The following is a 21173-nucleotide window of genomic DNA, read 5'->3' as shown; positions in this document are numbered from 1 at the left end:
ATGAATGGTACAAAGTCAACAAAAATAAATCCTCTTCTAATTTTTAATATAAGATGTATTTAATTAATTTGATTATATTAAAAAAGTTACGTATGTTAGTTAATTATAAAAAATATGACATATTTTTTTAAAATATTATAATCATCTTTCTTAATATCACATCACCCTCTTCTACTCGATTATGGTTTAGAGAGTATCCATAAGAATAATTTAGAAAAATATTGATAAATATGATAAATATATCTTATATTTGGAGCCAAAATCAATTCAATAATTAGGTCCTATATTAATAATCGAAGGAGTAATTTACTTCTAAGATATTAAGATAGCTAGATGACATATAGCTCTAGAAGATCATGGCCAATAATAGGATCTCTGAATTGTAAAACAACACCCTAACACTTTAGTGGAATAAACTTTTTTTTCCCCTGTAAAAACATGACCTCAACTCAATTTAAAAATAAATATGTCATTTTTTTTATTACGACTTTCAGTTTTAATATAAGAGTTAGTTGGAGATTTAATCTGATAGATAATATTCAATCCATTATATCTCCACTATTTATCTTCCTGCCGTAATTATACATGTTAAGAAGTTTTATTAAAAGATGATTCTAATGCATATGACATAACAGTGATATTTTATGAAAAACAATATTTATTTATTACAAATAATCCACTTAACTAATTTTTTTAATATATGTAAATTAGTTATCTAATTTTTATATTTACAACTAGAGATAATATATTATCATAATTTAAAGTTTATACTTCTGGCCTTTATATGTACTTCATCCCATTCTTATCATCCGAGTTAGCCTCAGACGGCTTATAAATATGTAATGTTGAATTTGATCGACTATTTTCAATCATCATGTGCCTTTTTTTTTTTTTTTTGGGGTCAAGGTGGCTGCATGATTCACTAATTCTGTACCATTTTGAACTTAATTAGATGATTTATTCAATCATACAATCAATATTGTTACAATGAGATTGAATCTAGCGGAAGTGATTAGTTTCTCACAATGTGGCTAATTAAAATTTAAATCTCAGCTAAAAAATATGTTTATATTTAGTATTCAATAATATCTCAAAAAAAATTATCTCTAGCAAGATGATACCTTTGCATTGCAAAAAGAAAAAAAATCAACCTTGTTGTAATACCATATATTTTAATAGTATAATAATCAATAAAAACATATTTATAGTTTAATCCTCTAACTTTTGAGAGTAACCAGGAAAGAATTAGAAGATTAAAAAGATCAAATAAAACATTGTATAAAGTCAAAAGATTAAAGATGTACTTTACTCTTTTTTGATAATACTCTTCCGATCCTAAATATAAGATCTATTTATAATATAATTTATATTACAAAACAAGTTTTATATTTAGAATAAGAGGGAGTATAACTTTTGTTCCTTTAAATGGGAAAGAGACTGGTCTTGCTTCCTCCATCATCCTCCCATCTCCCATGCTCAGGAGATGGAGTTTGATCAAAATGACATGATAATTTCACAAGTTACCATTAGCAGGTGCATCCTCTTAGACCCATCTTTAAGTGGGTGTTTTGGATGTAAGGGAAAAAAATGCACTTGTTTGACTCAAAAACCATGATTTTGAAGAAGAGCACCCAAACACCCACGAATTGATTAATTATGCCAAAGCCATAGTTTCAAGACTATGAAATCATGATTTCCCATGAAACTAAGGTGATAAACTTTTGATACAAATAATACCATTTTTGTTTATTAATACAAGAGCTATTTAATTAATTTGATCAAGAAAGTTAGTTAAATTAGTTATTTGTAACAAATATAAGTTGATTTTTCTAAAATACTTTTTTGGATCATCACTACCTTTAGATGGAAATCCCTTAATATGTATAATTAATAGGGCTGCCTTGAAAAATGAATTATAAATTTAGAAGACAAAGTGGATTGATGTCTTATATTTATGACCAAATCAAATTCTTAAATAGCTCTTATGTTAAAAGAAAAAATACTTTCACATAAGTTAAGACAAAACTCCTCTCATATTTACTTTCTATACTATAAAATCACTTCTAAAAAGTTAATCCAAACATCCCCTAACCGAAGGTAGTAATAGAGACGAATTTTATTAATGTTAATCTCCTCACCTGAGATGAAAATTAAAGCATTCCACACTCGAAGCTTTTGATCCAACCTTTTCTAATATTTTGATATAAACTGAGACCCATAGCTGAGAAAACAGGTTATACCTGTCGGGTTGGCCCATTTAGATTCAAAATTTGTGAGGGAGGGTTTGAAATTTTCCCATTCAAATAGGAAACAAGCTTAAAAGAACTAGCCTTGTAACAGGCTAGTCCTGCAGAGGCAAGGGCTAGCCCACTTAGGCCCTTTTATATTTTTTGTTTTTTTTTTCAATTTTTTTTATAATCATAATATTATTAATTTTTTAATTGTTAATAATATTTTTTTATTAGTTATTATTATAATTTTGAAATTAAAGTTCATAAAATGATTTGATTTATCTGGTTTTAAAAAATAATTTGTTTAATTAATAGCTAGGGTGCGAAATTTAAAAGTAAAATTTTTATGAAAAAGAAAAACTTGATATTTTTGTCACTAAAGAAGAGCATACTCATAATAAGAGTAATTGATAATAGTGATGACAAAATTTTAAAAATTAATAATATGTTTGTTTATTGCACATTTACACTTTTAATGAAACTTTTAAATATTGTTGTTTGTTGATAGATATTTTAGATGTTCTTGGAGGTTGATGAATGTTTAAAATATGATGAATGTTTAGTAATTTTATTGTTTTATTTTTATTTTTTATAAAACAGATGGAAAATATAAAAATTATATTTTCTTTAAATGGGCCAAAAGCTTGTGGGTATGCTCTGAGCCCATTAGTTTAAAGGTTGAGCTTAGAAAAATGAGATGTTTTAAAATTTCAACTTTACAAAACTGGCCCATTTAAGATTATGACCCTATAAAACCGGCTTGTATTTGCAGACTCCACCGAAGTGCCCAGGGGCACCAAGATACTTTCTAAATTTGTGGGCATTGGGCAAACTTCAAGCCCAAAAAATTAGCCAATTGGGATACTTAGGTTTGTTCACTCTTAGTCGATCCACAAATTTTTTTTTTTAATTCATGGCAAGTTATTTTAGTAGCAATGCCATCTTCGCACTTGGATGAATTTGAATATAGTGTATATTTTTAAATTTATTAAATTAAAAGAATGTTATTTTTATTCTAAAAAATAAATTGGTTTCCTAAGATCTTTTTGGATCTCGAATTAGAGTTTTAGAGGAGACACTTTTGTAAGGAAAGAAAGTCATGAACCCCGAACCGGATTAGCTGATGATAACATGAAAAAAAGAAGAAGCATACATAACATATTTTATATATATCTACTCAGTGATATTTTAGATTTAGACCGATCATATAAATAATACATAAATTATATTTAGATTTAGATATATTATAGAATATTTTTCTTTTTAATAAATATGTATAAATAAACGACAAAAAAGTAAATATATAAATTCAATTATAATGACTGATATGGGAAAAAAAATCAAAGATTGTATTAGTATAAGTTCAAAAGAATTGCCGACTAATAATTCATTCAGTAATGATTCATTGTGTGGATTTACTTTGTTTCATTAAAAAAAAAAAAAGGGTCGAGGTGGATGTAATCATCAGTAACAGAACTTAATTATTTATATAAACAATATGTATTGATTATTCAAACTAACGTAATTTGTAATTCTCGATTCCTAATCAGTGCGCTCATCAGTCTAACGACATTTAATCAATTTTGCTTCATCAATCTAAGTCATCATAATAAGAAAATTTGATTAGAATAAATTTTTCTCTTTTATATATATATATATATATATATATATATAAAACGTGATCTCTCTTTGATCTAAATGATTTTTCAATTGAAAAACAAATATTTATACAGAACCATTTGCATAAATGTGATTTTTTTTGGCAGGCACAAATATCCTCTTATTAAAAGCAATTATGTTTGATACACTGGGAGACACTAACATGGTTGCCTCTCCTAATGAGAATTCAAACTTTCGTTTATCACGATATGGGAGATTAGTCTTTTCTACTAAACTCAATTTATGTTGGTTAAGATGATTTTTTTTTTTAAACACAAGGAAGCAACAATTATAATTTAACCGGCCCAACAAGAAATCACACAATTTATGATAATATAATCCATGATTATTTAAGAAATTAGTAAGTCGGTATAGCACTTCACGATTCCTTTGGCAACTTTAAGATGCGTAACGTTTATTATATATTAATTTAATATTATTATTTATTAATATGCTTATTACTTTTATCTAAATTTATTAAAAAAAATTCTATCAATAAGATTAATTTTTATTGAATAAATTATACACAACTCCTAAACTTTATATATTATGTATAGGTAATATTCTTATCTTCAAAACTTTACAATAATCCTTAACTGCTTTGTTATTAGTTTTGTTCATTACTTATCTATACAGTTTAGAGTTTGAAAGAGTTATTATCAGGCGTTGATCTTATTAAAAAGAGCTTTGGCTGCTTAAGTACAAAAATAAAAGTTTAAGTACTCTTTCAGTCGTAAATATAATATCCTTATATATACTATAAAATATGTCTTACATTTAGGACTGGAGGAGTATCTATGAATGCAGAAAATATTTTTGAGAGAGCTATTTCTAGTTAGGTTTTGATAAAACTTGAATATGATTTAGTCAAATACAATATATCGAAAAAAAAGTTCAAATGAACTTTTTCTTTTTTCCAATTCAAGTGGGTTATATGTATGTCACTCAAAGTTGTGGGGTTTATAATTGATGATTGAGGATTATTTGCACAAATTTTTTTTAGGGCAGTTCATTATTAAGGTTTAAATGTTAAGAGAGTTACTTATGCTTGGCTCAAAGTTTGGGAGAATTTTATATAATTTAATTTTTTTTCTTATTTTATATTTTCATTTATCCAAGAGAATCATGAGACAATTGAGTGAATCTTTCTCAGTTCCTTGAAGTAGAAATAGAATGGCATTGATTATGGCTTCGTTGACAAGTTTATTTTTCTTTACATAGTGGATTGAACTTTGTATGAAGTTTAAAGCAAAGCCGAAAGGCAATAAAATAAAATAAAGAGATCTAACAATTATGACTAATTTGACTGACACTAAAACTTGTATTCTAAGCTTTGATTTCTGATATCACAGCTTTAATTCTTCTGGCTAATAATGCTGCCAAGAGTTTTGGATCTAGAACCAAACTCAATTTGATTATCTGAGAAACTAGAAATTAATATCCATAATTAACTTGTGGTAGTGATTTAATTTATACTCTTTTGGTCCTATTTATAAGACACTTTCAATATGTTTTACAAAAACATTAAACTGTATTAACTCTTTATTAAAATATATCAACTTTTCAACTTTATTTCTCTTTAATATATATATCTTTCGAAAAGAATAACTATCTGTACTATAATAAATAAAGGACAATATAGTACATTCATGATAAAAATTTAATGAATTGACTTATAAATAAAACTAAAAAAATCCTTCTCTCTCTGTCCTATAAAAATAGGACCAGAGGAATATTGAAAACTACTTGTGACGAGACTTCCTAAAGATCACACACACGCGCACAAGTTTACAGAGAGACCCTCTCTCTCAATTTTCCAAAACAGGAAAGTTTACATAGAAGTTAAAAATAAATATAACGGTTTAGATTTATTTCATCTATCATTTTTCATCCGACGGCCTACATTCATCACTCTAACAAAAAGCATTTGAGGGTCTATATTTAATCTGAAGCCTAGCGTACCTCCAATAAATACGCGAAGCATGCCTCCATCTTTTCACCAAAAACTGGAGGAAAAAAAGTTTAAGCAACGTTTTTCTATTTATTTTTATTATATCTTTCACTCATTATTAAATAATTGCTATTATTTTATTATAAATATAAAACTATTTTACATCTTTACAATTATTTCTTTTAATTTCATAAAGAATTGATTATAGCTCCTTATACATAGAAAAATGCATATAAAGGACTTCTACCTGAATCAATACTGTCATCTTAATTAATAATCTATATATATTAAAAACATAGAGAGTCACACTGTTATCAAACTATAAATAATGCGATTCATCTTAGACTCAGTATAAATATATGAACACCACTGATTATGGAGTATGGTGATAGTAAAGATAGTGATAGTAGTATGGCAACATAACTAACTATGATCATTGCTTAGTGCCAGTGACTCAACAAAACTTCTTTAATTATTACCTCTTCTTCTGGATTCATAGTTATTTCCTCTTTCTTCATCATTCTATAGTGTTTCTTTCTTCATTATTCTACTTTCAATGATGCTGTCACCTAACAAAACAGGATATATTTTCCAACTTGGCGTACTTTTCCCTTCCTTTAAGCTTTCCTTTGTCCCTTTCAATCATTCTTCACTCATTTTTCTTCTTTCAGTGCCACCTTAAAGTGATCAATGTTCATGGGTCTATTCATTCAAACATTTGTACAATTTTTCCTTTGACTCAGACTAGTTTGTTGTAAGCATATTTGGTTCTGAGGAAGACATTGAAAAGCAGCTGGCTCCAAAATAGGAATCTGAGTTTCATGGAGTTTTGGGATTCATGGGTTGGCTTCTTTCTGTTGTTTAGCTTCTGGGTTGGCGTTTTCTGTGATCAAGATGGTAAGGTTTTGTACTTTTCTCAACGATATCATTCATCCCTGCATTTTCTTATTCAGAATTCTTCAGCATTTAACTTCTTTCACATGCCAATTCCAAATTCTTTGAACTAAAGCATTTGGTGAGCTGAAAGATCCCAGACCACTTCAGTAAAATAGATACGTTTTCATCTAAAAATTAGGACCAATAGAGCACATCAGAATGAGTGATTAGATATGAATTTATATAATGTCAAGCAAGTCATACACGTCAGAGCAAGCTTTTTTTTTTTTTTTGGTTCTTTTTATAGAAAATGAGCTGAAACTTTATTCCTCGTATATATGAAAAGACATGAGCAGATCTTTCTCATTCATGGGACAGGTTTCTTAAGTCTATCTTGTGGTGGAAGAACCAGTTTCAATGACTCATCAAACATCTTATGGACCCCAGACACTGCATACATAAGCACAGGCACTACAGCCATCAGTTACACTGATAATAATTCCTCATCAAATGTCTCTCTTCGGTTCTTCCCGGATTCCCAAGGTCGGAAATGCTATAAATTACCATTGAGCAATGCCACAAGTCTTGTTCTTGTTAGAGCTAAGTTTGTGTACAACAACTATGATGGACTTAAACATCCTCCTACATTCTCTGTCTCTCTTGGGACAGCCATCGCTGCTATTGTAAATCTTACTAAAGATGATCCATGGACTGAAGAGTTTCTATGGACTGTCAATAAGGACACGCTGCCCTTCTGTTTACTTGCTACCTCAAATAGTGGATTTCCTGTAATTTCTTCCCTCGAAATCCGACCACTTCCTCGAGGAGCCTACACAAATGGCATGGAAGATTTCTCAAATAAGTTGCTGAGGAAGAGTTATCGAATTGATTGTGGATACGCTAATGAGTCTATCCGGTAAGAACCATCATGTCCTTTTCCGATATAAATATTGTCAGAGAAATTGAAAGTACATATCCTCAACTTTATACCATTTACAAACATCCTCTTTAATATCTCTTCAGGACTTGAAACTTTTTCTGTCCAGTTTCCTCTAACTCCACTAATGAAGATTCTACTTCAAATTCTGTCATTTGCTATTTCTAATCGAATGATAGTCCGTCGTGTGACAAATGACAGAGTTTGAGATGACATTTTCATTGATATGATTAATAGAATGGATAAAGGGAATCAAATCTTGAACTCTTGATGGGTGAAAGTTGAAGGAGTTATTTCCTGCTTTTCAAAATCGATGGAAATGCTTGCAAAATGGCTCAAAACTAAAGGGGAGTATTTGTAACTTTCTCAAATTTTTTGGTACTATAATCTCAAGGTCTAGCATTGTAAAACACAGGTACCCTTTGGATCCATATGATAGAATATGGGAAGCTGATAGAAGTTTTACACCCTTTCATATTGCAACTGGATTCAAGGTTCAGCTTACTTTCAATCAGTCCAGTCTGATGGAAAAACCACCGGCTGCTGTTCTTCAAACCAGTAGAGTTCTGGCACGGCGAAATCTGCTGACATATAACCTCCCTCTTGAAGCAGTAGGGGACTATTATATCATTCTTTATTTTGCCGGCATACTTCCTGTTTTTCCCACCTTTGATGTGTTCATAAATGGAGATATCATAAAATCAAACTACACAATAAATAGTACAGAAATCAGTGCTCTATATGTGACTCGAAAGGGAATCAGCAGTTTGAATATAACATTAAAGAGCATCAGCTTTTACCCTCAAATCAATGCATTTGAGGTATATCAGATGGTTGATATTCCACCTGAAGTTTCTTCAACCACAGGTGCCTTACCGTATTTTCTGAGAATACACATTATTACAAATTCGCTACAGTTGATTTAATACACTGATGATCTGTTCTTTTTCCAGTCTCAGCACTACAAGTTATTCAGCAGTCAGCTGGGTTGGATCTAGGATGGCAAGATGATCCATGCTCTCCTTCACCATGGGATCATATTGGGTGTGAAGGAAGCCTTGTCACATCACTGTGTGTGTCTCATTTTATTTCCTCTCCAAACCAATGGTTCTTCCAGGTATTTAATAAATGATCTAATAGTAGTAATTATTTTTTTTCCAGGGATCTCTCTGGTGTAAATTTCAGATCAATTACTCCTACATTTGGTGACTTGTTGGACCTCAAAAAATTGTAAATTTCCTCAGCTAGAAAAACTTCATTTATGTCGTTTATACGTGTGCTCATATTCTTTTTTTCTTTCCCTTCTTATTTTAATCTGTTTTGGCGTTAATTATTTATCAGAGATTTGCACAACACATCGCTTGCTGGTGAAATACAGAACTTGGGTAGCCTGCAACAACTTGAGAAACTGTAATACCTCCCAAGAGTAAGAACTTGACCTTTGGTTTTATGCAGAAGATATTTAACAACTGCTCAAAAATTTCAGGAACCTGAGTTTCAATAAGCTAAAATCCTTTGGAGTGGAGCTGGATAACTTGATTAGCCTTCAAATATTGTAAGTTCAAAACTTCTTAATGTTTACAAGACTTCAGACCTAAGAAGTTTGAACTCTTCACTAATCATACTGATATGATTATAAGCTTAAATTGCCAAGTGGACTTCTTGGTTACGAAGGTTCCAATGCCATGTCCAAATGCCATTTCATCTTATGAGTTTAAGAAACTACGTAAAAGTCGATTAATAGTTCTATGAATACTATACTTCTGATTATAATTCTCTTCTCTCAAAATATTCTATCTCAAAAACGATATTGCAAATGCAAAGTGAAACATTAATCTTACATTCTTTTTCTTTTTCACTGTATTTTTAGAGACTTGCATAACAATAGCCTCCAAGGATTGGTTCCTGATAGCCTGGGAGAGTTAGAAAACCTCCACTTTCTGTAAGTTTAGCATCAGGGAAAAAAAAAATCTAATAAAATCATATGACAATTTTTGCCTTTCCATTTGTTTTACTTTGTCTCTTTGCTTTGTATAATACATTGCTTTACATTCTTCAGGAATGTAGAAAACAACAAGCTACAAGGTCCACTACCAGAGTCCTTGAACAAACCAACCATAGAGATCAGGTATGGAGGAACGGGAACAGATGAAGTATTAGATCTGCTTCCTTAAAACTTTGCACGTTGATACCTTGTTTCTTTCCTTTTGCAGAACATCTGGGAATTTGTGTCTTTCGTTCTCTGCAGCCATATGTGATGGTGAATCATTCACTCCTTCAATTGAGACGCCACAAGTTACAATAATTCCCAGAAGGAAGCACAAATCACATAAACATCTAGCAATTATACTAGGCTTGGTTGGTGGAACCACACTTGTGCTTTTCTTGATCTTACTTTCAGGACTGCTACACATGACCAAAAGAAGATATGAAGTTTCTCACACAGCAAGTATGCAATTTCTTTTATTTCTTTTTTTTTTTACTGCCTGCGTATTTCGTTAGCTTTTCTTGTGTTATACAGATGTTCTTTCTACCTTCCAGGAGCAGAAATTGATATGAGGAACTGGGGTGCAGCAAAAGTGTTTTCATACAAAGAAATTAAAGTAGCTACTGGAAACTTTAAAGAAGTTATAGGAAGAGGCAGTTTTGGATCAGTTTACTATGGAAAGCTTCCAGATGGTAAATCAGTCGCTGTCAAAGTTCGGCTGGACAAAACCCAACTAGGAGCTGATTCTTTCATCAATGAGGTTCACTAATTAAGACTTCCATACAACAATCTTTTCGATGGCATTATAATTGAGCTAACTTGCAGATTAGACAAAAGGACATCTCTAACAAAGTAGTGCACTAGACTCTCGTTCTAGGACCCCTTAGGTTAGCCGATAACACGGTCTGCAGAACTGTTCTTAAGTGAGCTTGCACGTGAACTCATATTGCCTCTATCATAATGATTCTTGGATTGTTTTCCCCTTTGGTGCGAGCTCAAAGGAAGTTTTCAATGAGTATAATTTATCAAATAAAGGTTTCACTGAATTACATGAAAAGCATTGGCTTCATTTTTGTTACTAAAGGAAGAATCAAATACCTCTTAAGCATTATCTTGAATCATTTATGTTGTCTCTCTGCCATATCTATTACTGAGAACCTTGATTCTATCATATTTCTTTCCCTTTTGGTGAGTTAATTCTTTCTCTCAACTTTCTGTTGTGCTTAGGTTCATCTTCTGTCAAAAATCCGCCATCAAAATCTTGTGTCATTGGAAGGATTCTGTCATGAATCAAGGCATCAGATACTAGTGTATGAGTACTTGGCTGGTGGATCACTAGCTGATCATCTATACGGTACTCTACTTGCTTGAACAAAAAATTTTGCCCTATCTTTTCTACTATTTCTGCTTCATATATTCCCATATGCTGTCAGGTTCAAGGGTTCTAACACTTATTTTCTTTTCTACCAGGTACAAACAGCCAAAAAAGGTCATTAAGCTGGGTTCGAAGATTGAAAATTGCAGTGGATGCAGCAAAAGGTACAAACTAGATTCCCATTTGGTATAAAACATTGAAAATGAGAATAAGAACTGGGATTGGGATTGAAAAAATATGTTAAAAGAATATTTAGTATGAATGATTACTTATTACTCGGGATTAGACAAATCCATATATGTGAAATTGGAGAATATCATGGGCGGATGTGGTATTCCCCAATCCCCTTTACATTGGATTGTTTAATTCCATATGACAAGAAATTACTCATACTAAATATTATTTAATGGTTTTTCTCAATCCTAATCCCAATTCTTATCTTTTATTGTCAATGCTTCATATTAAACATAACCTAGATTCTTAAATAAGAACTGGTCTAGGTCAAGAGATGAATGTTTGTTAGTACCACAGGTAACCCTTCTCAAATTCTCCCATCCAATGTCTTTGCAAGCATCCGACATCTCTAAACGAAACTTGTAATATGAAAATAGTGACACAAAAATCAGACGGACATGACTGGTACCTCAACGAACTGTGACATAAATTTTGAAAAACATGACGACTACAAATACATATTTGTAATCTCAAAAGCTACCTCAACGATCCATCTTTAAGCCAACGAAGTCATGTCTGGCGAGCATGAGCCAATAAAGCAAAAGGAAACATTCCTGTTGTTCCAACAACTACGGACAAGTTAATATGTTGTTACAACGTTAGATTCTGTCGCTCCAATGGGTGTGTTTGTATCTTCATTGATGGAGGAAAGTCATGTTTATACTTATATGCCTAAGGCTCTTTCTTTCTCTCCTTTTTCCATTCCTGAAGGATTGGATTATTTACATAATGGAAGTGAACCACGAATCATACACCGTGATGTCAAGTGCAGTAATATCCTCTTGGATGTGGAGATGAATGGAAAAGTCTGTGACTTTGGCCTCTCTAAGCAAGTGACCAAGGCAGATGCAACTCATGTCACCACTGTTGTCAAGGGCACTGCTGGCTATCTAGACCCTGAGTATGTTCCTAGCATCAAGAAAATAATGATTACCTGAAAAATCTATGCTATTTTAAACTTGTTTCTACGTACAGGTATTATTCCACCCAACAGCTCACTGAGAAAAGTGATGTATATAGCTTTGGAGTAGTCCTTTTGGAACTCATCTGTGGGAGAGAGCCATTGAATCACTCTGGATCTCCTGATTCTTTCAATTTGGTGTTATGGGTAACTCAAATCTTCTTTTTGGCTTTTCTGCAATGCAATAGCTTGACATGGTTTCTAAGACCACCTCCATTCAAAAGTTGAAGATGTTAAGTAATGACAAATTATTACTCTTATTATAATCTTCAGCATGCCCCTTCACATGAAAGGCCTTCAGGCTTAAATCAGGGACAAAGACATAGGCTTAATTATGCAGGATAATTTTAGTTGAGAGAATAGAAGCAAGAAACATCAGACTTCTAACCACTCAGTCATTGAGACTGGTAGAACCATAAAGAAAGCTTGATTTCACTTAAAAAAACAAACAAAAATGCAAGGGAAAGCCCATATGAAACCTTATCTCTTAACTATCCTTTATGGAGTAATCACGAATAAGCATCATTTTTTTTTTACTGTTTATCACCCAGTAAAGTGAAAATGTGACTATTTAGTTCAAAATTCACATGAATAAGCACTCTTTGAGCATTTGTTCTTGAGTGTACAAATAGTTACTATATTGCCCCTATTTATAATTCTTCCTTGTTTCTATTAGTGTATACTTTGAGGAGTTTACATCTTCCTTTTCCTAACAACCAACTGCAGGCAAAACCTTACTTGCAGGCAGAAGCATATGAAATTGTGGATGACAGCATAAAAGGAAATTTTGATCTCGAGAGCATGAGGAAGACCGCCTACATTGCTGTGAAGTCAGTGGAAAGGGATGCATCACTCAGACCAACTATTGCAGAAGTACTAGCAGAACTGAAGGAAGCCTATGATATTCAGCTCAGATACCTTGAGTCTCTCTAAACGATAGTGAAGTTAAAAATACTCCAGATCAAACTAAATTATGTTGTTATATTAACACTCACGGTTGAGTGCAAGGAAAAGTTGGATTCTCAAAGCAAAGAAAACATGAGAAATATCAATGTAATATAAATATATTAAGTTATGATGAAATATTTTGCCATTTTCCACTTGATTATCTCCAGAAAAATGGTACAACACCCAAGTTCCATAATATCTTCGTGATTTTCCCAAGGTAATGACCCTCCGAAAGCAGGAATATGTTCAAGAATGATTACAATTAAAATTTACATGTCAATTGATCGCATATACATGATAATATTTAAGCTGACCTACAAAGTAATTCAATGACTAAGCAGAGGAACGCCTTCGAAGATAGAAGAATAATGCAGTTAATCCAGCCAAAGCATATGGAAAAATGGTCCAAATTCCCTGTATAAAAGTACATGTTAAGTATGCACATTCTAAGAAGTATATGGATATGGATTTTATTTCTCACAAGTCAATTATACCATACCATCACAGTTGCAACAGTTGCAAGAGCAAACATAGGGCGTTCTCTCAAAAGAAAACCTACTCCGAGCTGACCATACAAGAAAAGGGAAAACTCATGTTAGTTATGACATTGCAAGGGATCTATTAAAGTGAAATAATTAAAGCCATCATGAATCATCTCGGACAAACCCAAGGAATAAAAATTGAAGTAGATTATCTGTTTGGCTACTCTCTAGTTATTGCTTTGTCTAAAACCTGTGCAAAGCCGTAAATAAGGATAAGCTATATGATGAGAAAAAATATCATAGTTTGCTTATTTAAATTGAGCATCTAGATTGGGAGAAACTCCCAGGATTTTGTTTCCAGGCCTTGAATTTTCATTGAGAAGACCCTCATTGATGCAAGCAACAAGTCAGAGCCTTAAAAAAGATACGAATAACATTTAATCAGAAGAAAGAAGAAGAGGAAGAAGAAGCCAAAAAAAAAAAAAACGAGAGATTTGACTGAGCAATAACATCCAAGTCCCAAGAATTAGATTGTTAATAGGTATTGTAACAGACCTAAGTCTATCAACAAATTATTCAGCGAAAAATAATAACCGCTGTGATTAATCCTGCATGTTTCCCAGTGAAAATATATTCACCTGAAGGGGAAGTGTGAATAGACCACCACAACAGACTCCTGCAAAAAATAACTCAGGAGATATGCCCTGCATTTAACCAAAAGCCTTTTATTATGGACTGGGAGATTAATTTTTCCTAATCCTTTAAAGGATTAATAATTCTAAACGGAAATGGATTTTTTTTTTCAAAATAAAAAGATGAACAAAAACCAAAACAAGGAAAAGGACCAGTGGTTATTCCCCAGAATTAATCTGTATCACCTATCAATCAAGACAGATACAGACAAAAGCAGAAACAACATTTACAGAGTACAGAAAAGCTCTAACCAGGGCAAGCATAATTACCAAAAAGCATAGATTAAATGTGAAATTGACTGAAGCTTAAGAAATTAGGAGAACTAACTCCTCAATAAAGCATAGATTAACATGTGAAATTGACTGAAGCTTAAGAAATTAGAAGAACTAACTCCTCAACAAGAACAAGAAAACTATCAAGGAGCTCAGTCGTGAAAAGAACTCTGTGTGTGTGTGTGTGTCTGTGGTCCAGACAAAAGATGAATATAAAATATAACATATATCCATCATCCACCAAACCTTTTCTTCCCTCTCATGAACAGTTAAACACTGCACATCCAACCACGAAAATCTTCCACTTCCTTTTAGTCATTTATTTTCTAACCCAGGCAATACGTAAGTAACAACAGTTATGTTCACTTGTTAGATTCCGAAGAAGAGAGAATAAGAATTGGGAGACTGAAGAGAGGGGAAAGAACAGATGAGAAGGTAGAAGAGAGATGTGTGTTTGAGTGAGTGAGTGAGAGAGAGAGAGAGAGAGAGAGAGCCTAGAATCAGTATCTGAAATCCTAGGAGAGAAGAGGGAAATTCCTGAATAACATACTTCATTCACACAACTAATGTCATCATACAATAGATTTAAATAGGCTGAAAACATAACTGTGAATAACCAACTAATAACTTCCCAATAACCTCCTACATTCTATGATAAGGATTATCAATAACTGACAATAAGTAATATTTAAATAACCCCACTGTAACAGTCTCAAAGGATAACTGAATATAACCACCTAAAACTGAAGATTAAAAATAACTGCAAATAGCGAATTTGTAAACTACCCTTAACATTGGACTCTATCATCATTACTTGACTTCTGCCAAATTCGACAAAATAGCATTCTTCAAGGCATAATTCAACAAATACTGGAAAGAGATAAAATTTTATCATCATAGCTCGTGAGTTTCTTAGTAGTTTTTTTTTTTTTTTTAAACTATGGACAATTAAATTGTAAACACACTACACACACCTATGCAGACTAGAGCCCGCACCCTCCCTCAAGGAGAAAAGATTAAAACGCCACTGTGGCTACATGCCACTGAGTTTCTCAGTTTAAGAAGTTAATGAATATCCCTATCATCTCTACAAGAGGACAGAGGCTAGCTATCCCAATGCATAGATCTGAACATTATGTTTCCACATGGTAATGATAAGACAATGACCTCAACTTTCAAAACCTATAACCAAAATAAATGAATCTAATCATCATCAGGACTTAAGGAAAATTTGCTGCAAGTATTTAATATAGATCCATTTTTTAAAAGAATTTATCTGTGGGAATATCGGGGTCTGATGCGGGCCTTCACTCAAGGAGAATTTCTAGGCGATTGATCCTAATGGTAAAGGGGAAAAGGAGGGCATAATTATGAAGATGTTCTCAATTATCCATAATTTGGAGGGCTATAGATCAAAACCCTACCTTACCATGGAAAAAAATTACTCATTTGTCCTCACTTTATACATCAAAATCAGACTGACCACAGTAAAACTCGATTGCAAGTACATTAAACAAAGTTACTAACCATGGCACCTGCTAGGAAAGCCGTGGGGTTCCTTACCCCAAGGGAAAATCGTTCAACTGCAAAAATACAAGTCACATGAACACCATAAATCAATCAAAGAACTAAATCAACTTTAAAATAGAAAATATTATAGACATAAAAGAAAAGGATTCCACTTTGCCCAACTGTGGTTTTTGTGGATGCAAACTACCATTTGGCATCTTCTCTACGGGTTTCTCAGGACACCTAACAATCACATGTAGCCTTCCGGACAGATCAAGCAGAATAAATAACTAAGTGAAGATCAGGTGAGTAGTAAGTGAAAACAGGGACTCAACTCAAACCACACAAAGGATGAGTTTACTTCGCCCTTTAGATATTCTTTGAGGAAAAATGCTCCTTGGTTTAGTAATTCATAAAAGCATAATCTTTCAATACATGGCCACTCATCATATATTTGTCTGCAATGCAATGATTACGTTTGTGAGGATATGGTAATAAAGAACTAAAAATATTGGTGAGAACCTTACAGGAATGACATTGACATAGTCAATAATTAGGACGAGCAGATGATACGGGAATCTGCAACTGCCTATATAAAGTGTGAACTATGCAATAATATAACAAGTACTTCAGGGTCCAACACTATACTAGGGATCTAGTCACAGAGAGAATGGATGAGAAGGGAGGAAGCCTGGGGGGGGGGGGTGTTGATGATGATGCAATTGAAGCCACAGATGATTCCTAGAAATTAAAGAGGGTTCTTATACGGTTACAAACATGAGATTTGTAATACTCCTCCGGTCTTTAATATAAGACCTATTTAACTAATTTGATTAGATTAAGGAAGTTAGGTAAGTTAGTTAATTATGAGAAATATGACATATTTTTCCTAAAACACCATAATCATCTTCTTCAATACCCTTTCTCCCTTTTCTACTTGATTATGGTTGAGGGAGTATTTATAGGGGTAACTTAAGAAAAATTGATAAATATGAGAAAAATAGGTTTTATATTTAGGACCAAAATCAACTCAACAACTAGGTCCTATATTAAAGACCGGAGGAGTATCTTGCATCATAATTTTGTGTATTACTATAATAATTAACTATTTGATTTTTATCAAATAAGTAATATTTGTTACGTCATTAATTTGGGAATATTTTGGCGTCAACAAATATTTAATAACTATATGCACATAAAGGTTTTAAACCAAAATACACTCATTGGAGATAGCAAAGGTCTTCAGCTTACCAAAACCTATTAGATTGCCATACTTCTGCACCGCCTTTGTGATCTCCAGGGCCTTCTCCTTGCCAATTCCTAACTACAAATATCACCAGAAATTAAAAATTTACAAAAGTAACAAAATCATCAGATAAGATTGAAAATTACCAAGAAAATGCATGAACCCCCCCCCCCCAAAAAAAAAAACAAGGTGGGTTAGAAGGACCTAGGCCTGGACTAACACAGTAACATGAACTTTTTTTTTTTGGCCAAATGTATGATCTCAATCTAGCCCATTGGAGCACAGAATAAAGTAGGCAGAACTAACCCTTGTAGAAACATCATCAGATACCCCAGACCGTCTGAAAAGCTTCCCCAAGTAAAAGGGCACCATATCGCTAATGCAAACACCCCTGAAATCCAGAGTTGCCAAGTAAAATTCAAGTTCCATGATCAACAAGTTTTGGAAACAAGAGAACTGTAGCTAGATGTGATGCCATGGTTTGACTGGAATTTTCAGAAGTACCAGCTCTTTGACAAAAATAACATAATCAAAGGAAAGAAATGCAGATTAAGATGGAGTAGCCAACTACCAGTAAACCCAGAAAACTGTTGATATCACATACGAACTATTCCTTGAGAAAGATTCCGCAAAAGACCTCCATGTTCCATCCAGAGACAGAAACCGAGATAGTGATATGCCAACCTAAATTAATTGCTTAAAGATAATTAAAGGATTCAAACAAATAGAGAAACTAAGAAGTATATCATTACAGAAAAATTAACAATGAAAAGTACCAGTAAAACAGAAATACCAGTGAAAAAGACAGACCCAAACATTTAGAGCCTCTTCACTAATGAAAAGTCCACATCCTGCAGCCATAAGCAACCAGAAGTAGATCCATCTACAGGAAGTTCAGATGAAGGGTAGCATCGATTAGATAGCAATGGAACGATGCTATTTCAATTCAGAAGAGTGGCCAGTCTTCTTTACAATGCTCTGCTCCTTAACTAGGAGAATTAAAAATAGTACCCATGCAATGGAGGAAAAGGACTATAAACTAGCCAGCTCTTACATGTACTTTTAACTAGAAAATATTGCTTGATTCCAAGTCTAAGATGTTGAATAAAACTAATTCATAGCAAATCTATCATCACAAGGCATACCCTGGTGCATATTCTGGAAGTATAATTTTGTATCCAAAAGCTTGGAAACTGAAACCAGCAGTGGCTGGAGCAACCATTGAAGAGGATGAGCTTTCAGAAAGAGACTGCACGACGAAAGATGATCCAAGGATAGGCTGCTGGTAAATGGATATTAGCGTTGCCGTTACAGCTATGCCCATTGCAACTGCTATCAAAGCAAGGAATGGGATTCCAAAATTATGACCCTCTTTTCCGTCTAAATGCACCTCATTCTTGATGCTACCTTGACTTTCTAGCATATCTTTAGATCTTGAAGCCTCATAACTTTCCTTATCATCGTATTTAAAGCTTCTAGTTTTGATTCTGTAGTTGAAAAACATCGCTTCATTATGCTGAATACAAATGCAATTAAGAAACAGAGAAAGAGCAGCAGAATAACTAAAGAACTTCCCAAAGTGGGCTATATTTATAACATATATAAATAAATTATTGCGTAACAAAGATAGCTAAAAAAGGTAACTAACTTCTTAACCTTTAGCCTTATATTTCTAACAAATTAAATATCACAATCCTCAACAAAATATCTGTGACCTTCTACGTAAAATCTGCACATTATCTCAGACATCATAAGAAAAGGTCAAAGTTTCCACATAAGAGTTCACTATTTGATTATAGGTATAGAAGAACAGATGTAATATCCGATCCAGCATATAATTATAATGATAATAATTACTTTCAGCCTATTTCAACCACAGTACATTTGGATAAAATTCTTGAGAAGCAATCTTAAGTTGACTCTCTGTGGACGTAATAATCTTGTTCCCACAAAACCTATATTCCCAAATTTCCATAAATAATAGAAATTTAAGACATATTCATAATAACCTATATGTTAAGTGATTGGCTCAATAGCACAACTGAAACTTTGAGACTCAAATCAATCACGCAATATGGCTAGTTTACAGCTTTCCCTGATAAGAGTAAAAGAAAATTTTTAGAAAAATAATAATAAATTAAATACAGAAGAAAACAAGCATGCCGTTTAATCAACCTTATTGATAAATAGCCCACAGAAGACAGAAGAAGAGAACAACTTTTCTGGAAGCAAGTCTTGGCAATTATGAATTCATTTGTTTTTGACAAGTTAATCTCAGGTATCATGTGCCTCACATTCCCTTAAAAGGGATGGAAATAGAACAAGAAAGGTAAAGGTGTAAACTTCTGTACAAAGAATACGTAAAACACTCAATCCATTCAAAATCAACAAACAAATTCAATTTTGGCAATAACCATTTTAAGTGCCACTGGAATAAGTTATGAATAGGTCAAGAAAGTTTTCAAATAGAGGAAAAGCAACATAATGGACGATGCACATCAAAAGAATAAGCAAGAACCTGGAAAGGCGCGAGACAAGCACAGGTTCATTCTTGTTGGCAAACAGTCTGCGGCATACGGGGAAACAGCTCAATTGCTTCATATAACATATTTTAGGATGTGTTATGCACAGATTGAACGTTAAGCCCTGTGCCAAAACCGCCATTGGAGATGTTCTTGGAGCTGGAGCAACTCCAGTCACCACCAGCAACAAGTCTGGTGTTGATGGGTTGGAATGTGCTCATTTGGCACAGAGACGAGCGGAAGTTTCTGGTCCATGTGGAGGTACGTGGACTGCGAATCAAAAGATAACAGGGATATTCTCGATAGGGATTCTCTGGGAATTGTCTTGTTTGTTTGTGACTAGAATTTACCAGGAACAAAATTGGATTTTGTGTAAGAATGAAAAGAACAAGTTACTATGATCATTGTCTGCGAACCCTAGTTAGTGATTAGAAGGCTCATGCAAATGAAATGGGTGTCGAGAAAGCTAATGTGCTTTGTTGTGTTTGGTATTTACATAAAAATAACAGTTTTTTCTTTTATTATTATGCTTTTTAGGTTTAAAAAGAAAAGTAAAAATTTATTTTTGGAAGTTCTGATTTTTAGTTTTTGACTTGTCTTTAAATTTGAAAATTATAACCATGACCTGAGAACATGTAATCTCAACAATTTCTATCAAACTTACTTTTTTATAATAATAGATACAAACATAAATTATATTACATTAATTAATTTTTATATAATTTTAATAAGCAAAATATAATTAGGATAAATATCACAATTATAAACAGAGATATTTATATGAAAATTAAATCATAGTTTTAAAAATAATTTTATAATATAGTACATGAGAAAAATTTTATTTTAACTTGTGTGGTTAGAGACGTTCAAATACTCCTAAAATTGTTGACTTGAGAAACGCCCAATTATTTAGTAATAATAAATTACCCAAAAGTGCGACAGACCCACACACAAACACGTGTGTGTATAATCTTTTGACTGTTTTTTAAATACTTTTGAACAAAATTTATACATTATTCTCTTAAAACTGTGACCGTCCCTGGGGGGACAAGGCGGGGGGTGGGAGTTATGGCCTTCCATCCTTTGTTTTTCAAATATTATAATATAATAATAGAAAAAAGACAGAAAAATACTATTTTAATTTTATAATCCCCAAATGGTATGTTAAATTTGAGAAATCTCAATTTGGGATTATCATATTAAAGAAAAAGACCAAGTTGCCCTTCATTTTAAATGTTGTTTTTAAAATATCACAGCCCCTACTGGCCGGCCGATCACCGGAGCTCTGAC

General features: G+C 32.7%; 2 protein-coding genes across 4 annotated transcripts; one reads left to right on the top strand and one right to left on the bottom strand.

The window, feature by feature from the left end:
- The first annotated feature begins 1697 nt into the window (after nt 1-1697).
- On the top strand, nt 1698-13309 carry LOC114730679 (probable LRR receptor-like serine/threonine-protein kinase At5g48740). The gene is made up of 17 exons (XM_028917791.1): nt 1698-1710; nt 6585-6738; nt 7096-7633; nt 8070-8521; nt 8608-8725; nt 8816-8884; nt 8996-9064; nt 9141-9209; nt 9525-9596; nt 9714-9782; nt 9868-10103; nt 10196-10401; nt 10869-10995; nt 11112-11180; nt 11962-12151; nt 12226-12358; nt 12938-13309. The coding sequence occupies exons 2-17, from the start codon at nt 6663-6665 to the stop codon at nt 13142-13144; spliced, it is 2700 nt and encodes an 899-aa protein (XP_028773624.1). The 5' UTR covers nt 1698-1710; nt 6585-6662; the 3' UTR covers nt 13145-13309.
- LOC114730690 (uncharacterized) lies at nt 13295-20239 on the bottom strand. Of its 3 annotated transcripts, XM_028917802.1 has the most exons (10): nt 19880-20236; nt 18507-18848; nt 18172-18244; nt 17933-18045; nt 17668-17752; nt 17367-17439; nt 16134-16189; nt 14280-14345; nt 13659-13724; nt 13295-13573 (listed from the first exon to the last, which is right to left on the bottom strand). In XM_028917802.1, exons 1-10 carry the CDS (start codon nt 20023-20025, stop codon nt 13493-13495), a joined length of 1101 nt encoding a protein of 366 aa, XP_028773635.1. In that variant the 5' UTR covers nt 20026-20236; the 3' UTR covers nt 13295-13492. The 3 variants fall into 3 exon arrangements, with proteins under 3 accessions (XP_028773635.1, XP_028773642.1, XP_028773649.1); XM_028917809.1 differs by lacking the exon at nt 17933-18045 and having other exon boundaries at nt 18155-18244; nt 19880-20234; XM_028917816.1 differs by lacking the exons at nt 13295-13573; nt 13659-13724; nt 14280-14345; nt 16134-16189 and adding an exon at nt 16196-16573 and having other exon boundaries at nt 19880-20239.
- Between the last annotated feature and the right edge of the window lie 934 nt (nt 20240-21173).

This window comes from Neltuma alba, unplaced genomic scaffold (assembly GCF_004799145.2).
Source record: "Neltuma alba isolate B1F8T4 unplaced genomic scaffold, ASM479914v2 tig00002511_pilon, whole genome shotgun sequence".
In the NCBI taxonomy this organism is placed as follows: Eukaryota; Viridiplantae; Streptophyta; class Magnoliopsida; order Fabales; family Fabaceae; genus Neltuma; species Neltuma alba.
The sequence above is the reverse complement of the archived record's forward strand: the minus strand, read 5'-3'. Positions and strand labels throughout refer to the sequence as shown.

Coding starts and splice junctions, on each gene's coding strand:
- LOC114730690 (XM_028917802.1), bottom strand. CDS start 20,025: ATGGCGGTTTTGGCACAGGGCTTAACGTTCAATCTGTGCATAACACAT. Junction 18,046..18,171: donor AAGAGGCTCTAAATGTTTGG/GTCTGTCTTTTT, acceptor CAATTAATTTAG/GTTGGCATATCACTATCTCG. Junction 17,753..17,932: donor ACAGTTTTCTGGGTTTACTG/GTAGTTGGCTAC, acceptor TCTGGATTTCAG/GGGTGTTTGCATTAGCGATA.
- LOC114730679 (XM_028917791.1), top strand. CDS start 6,663: ATGGAGTTTTGGGATTCATGGGTTGGCTTCTTTCTGTTGTTTAGCTTC. Junction 6,739..7,095: donor CGTTTTCTGTGATCAAGATG/GTAAGGTTTTGT, acceptor TTCATGGGACAG/GTTTCTTAAGTCTATCTTGT. Junction 8,522..8,607: donor TGAAGTTTCTTCAACCACAG/GTGCCTTACCGT, acceptor TTCTTTTTCCAG/TCTCAGCACTACAAGTTATT.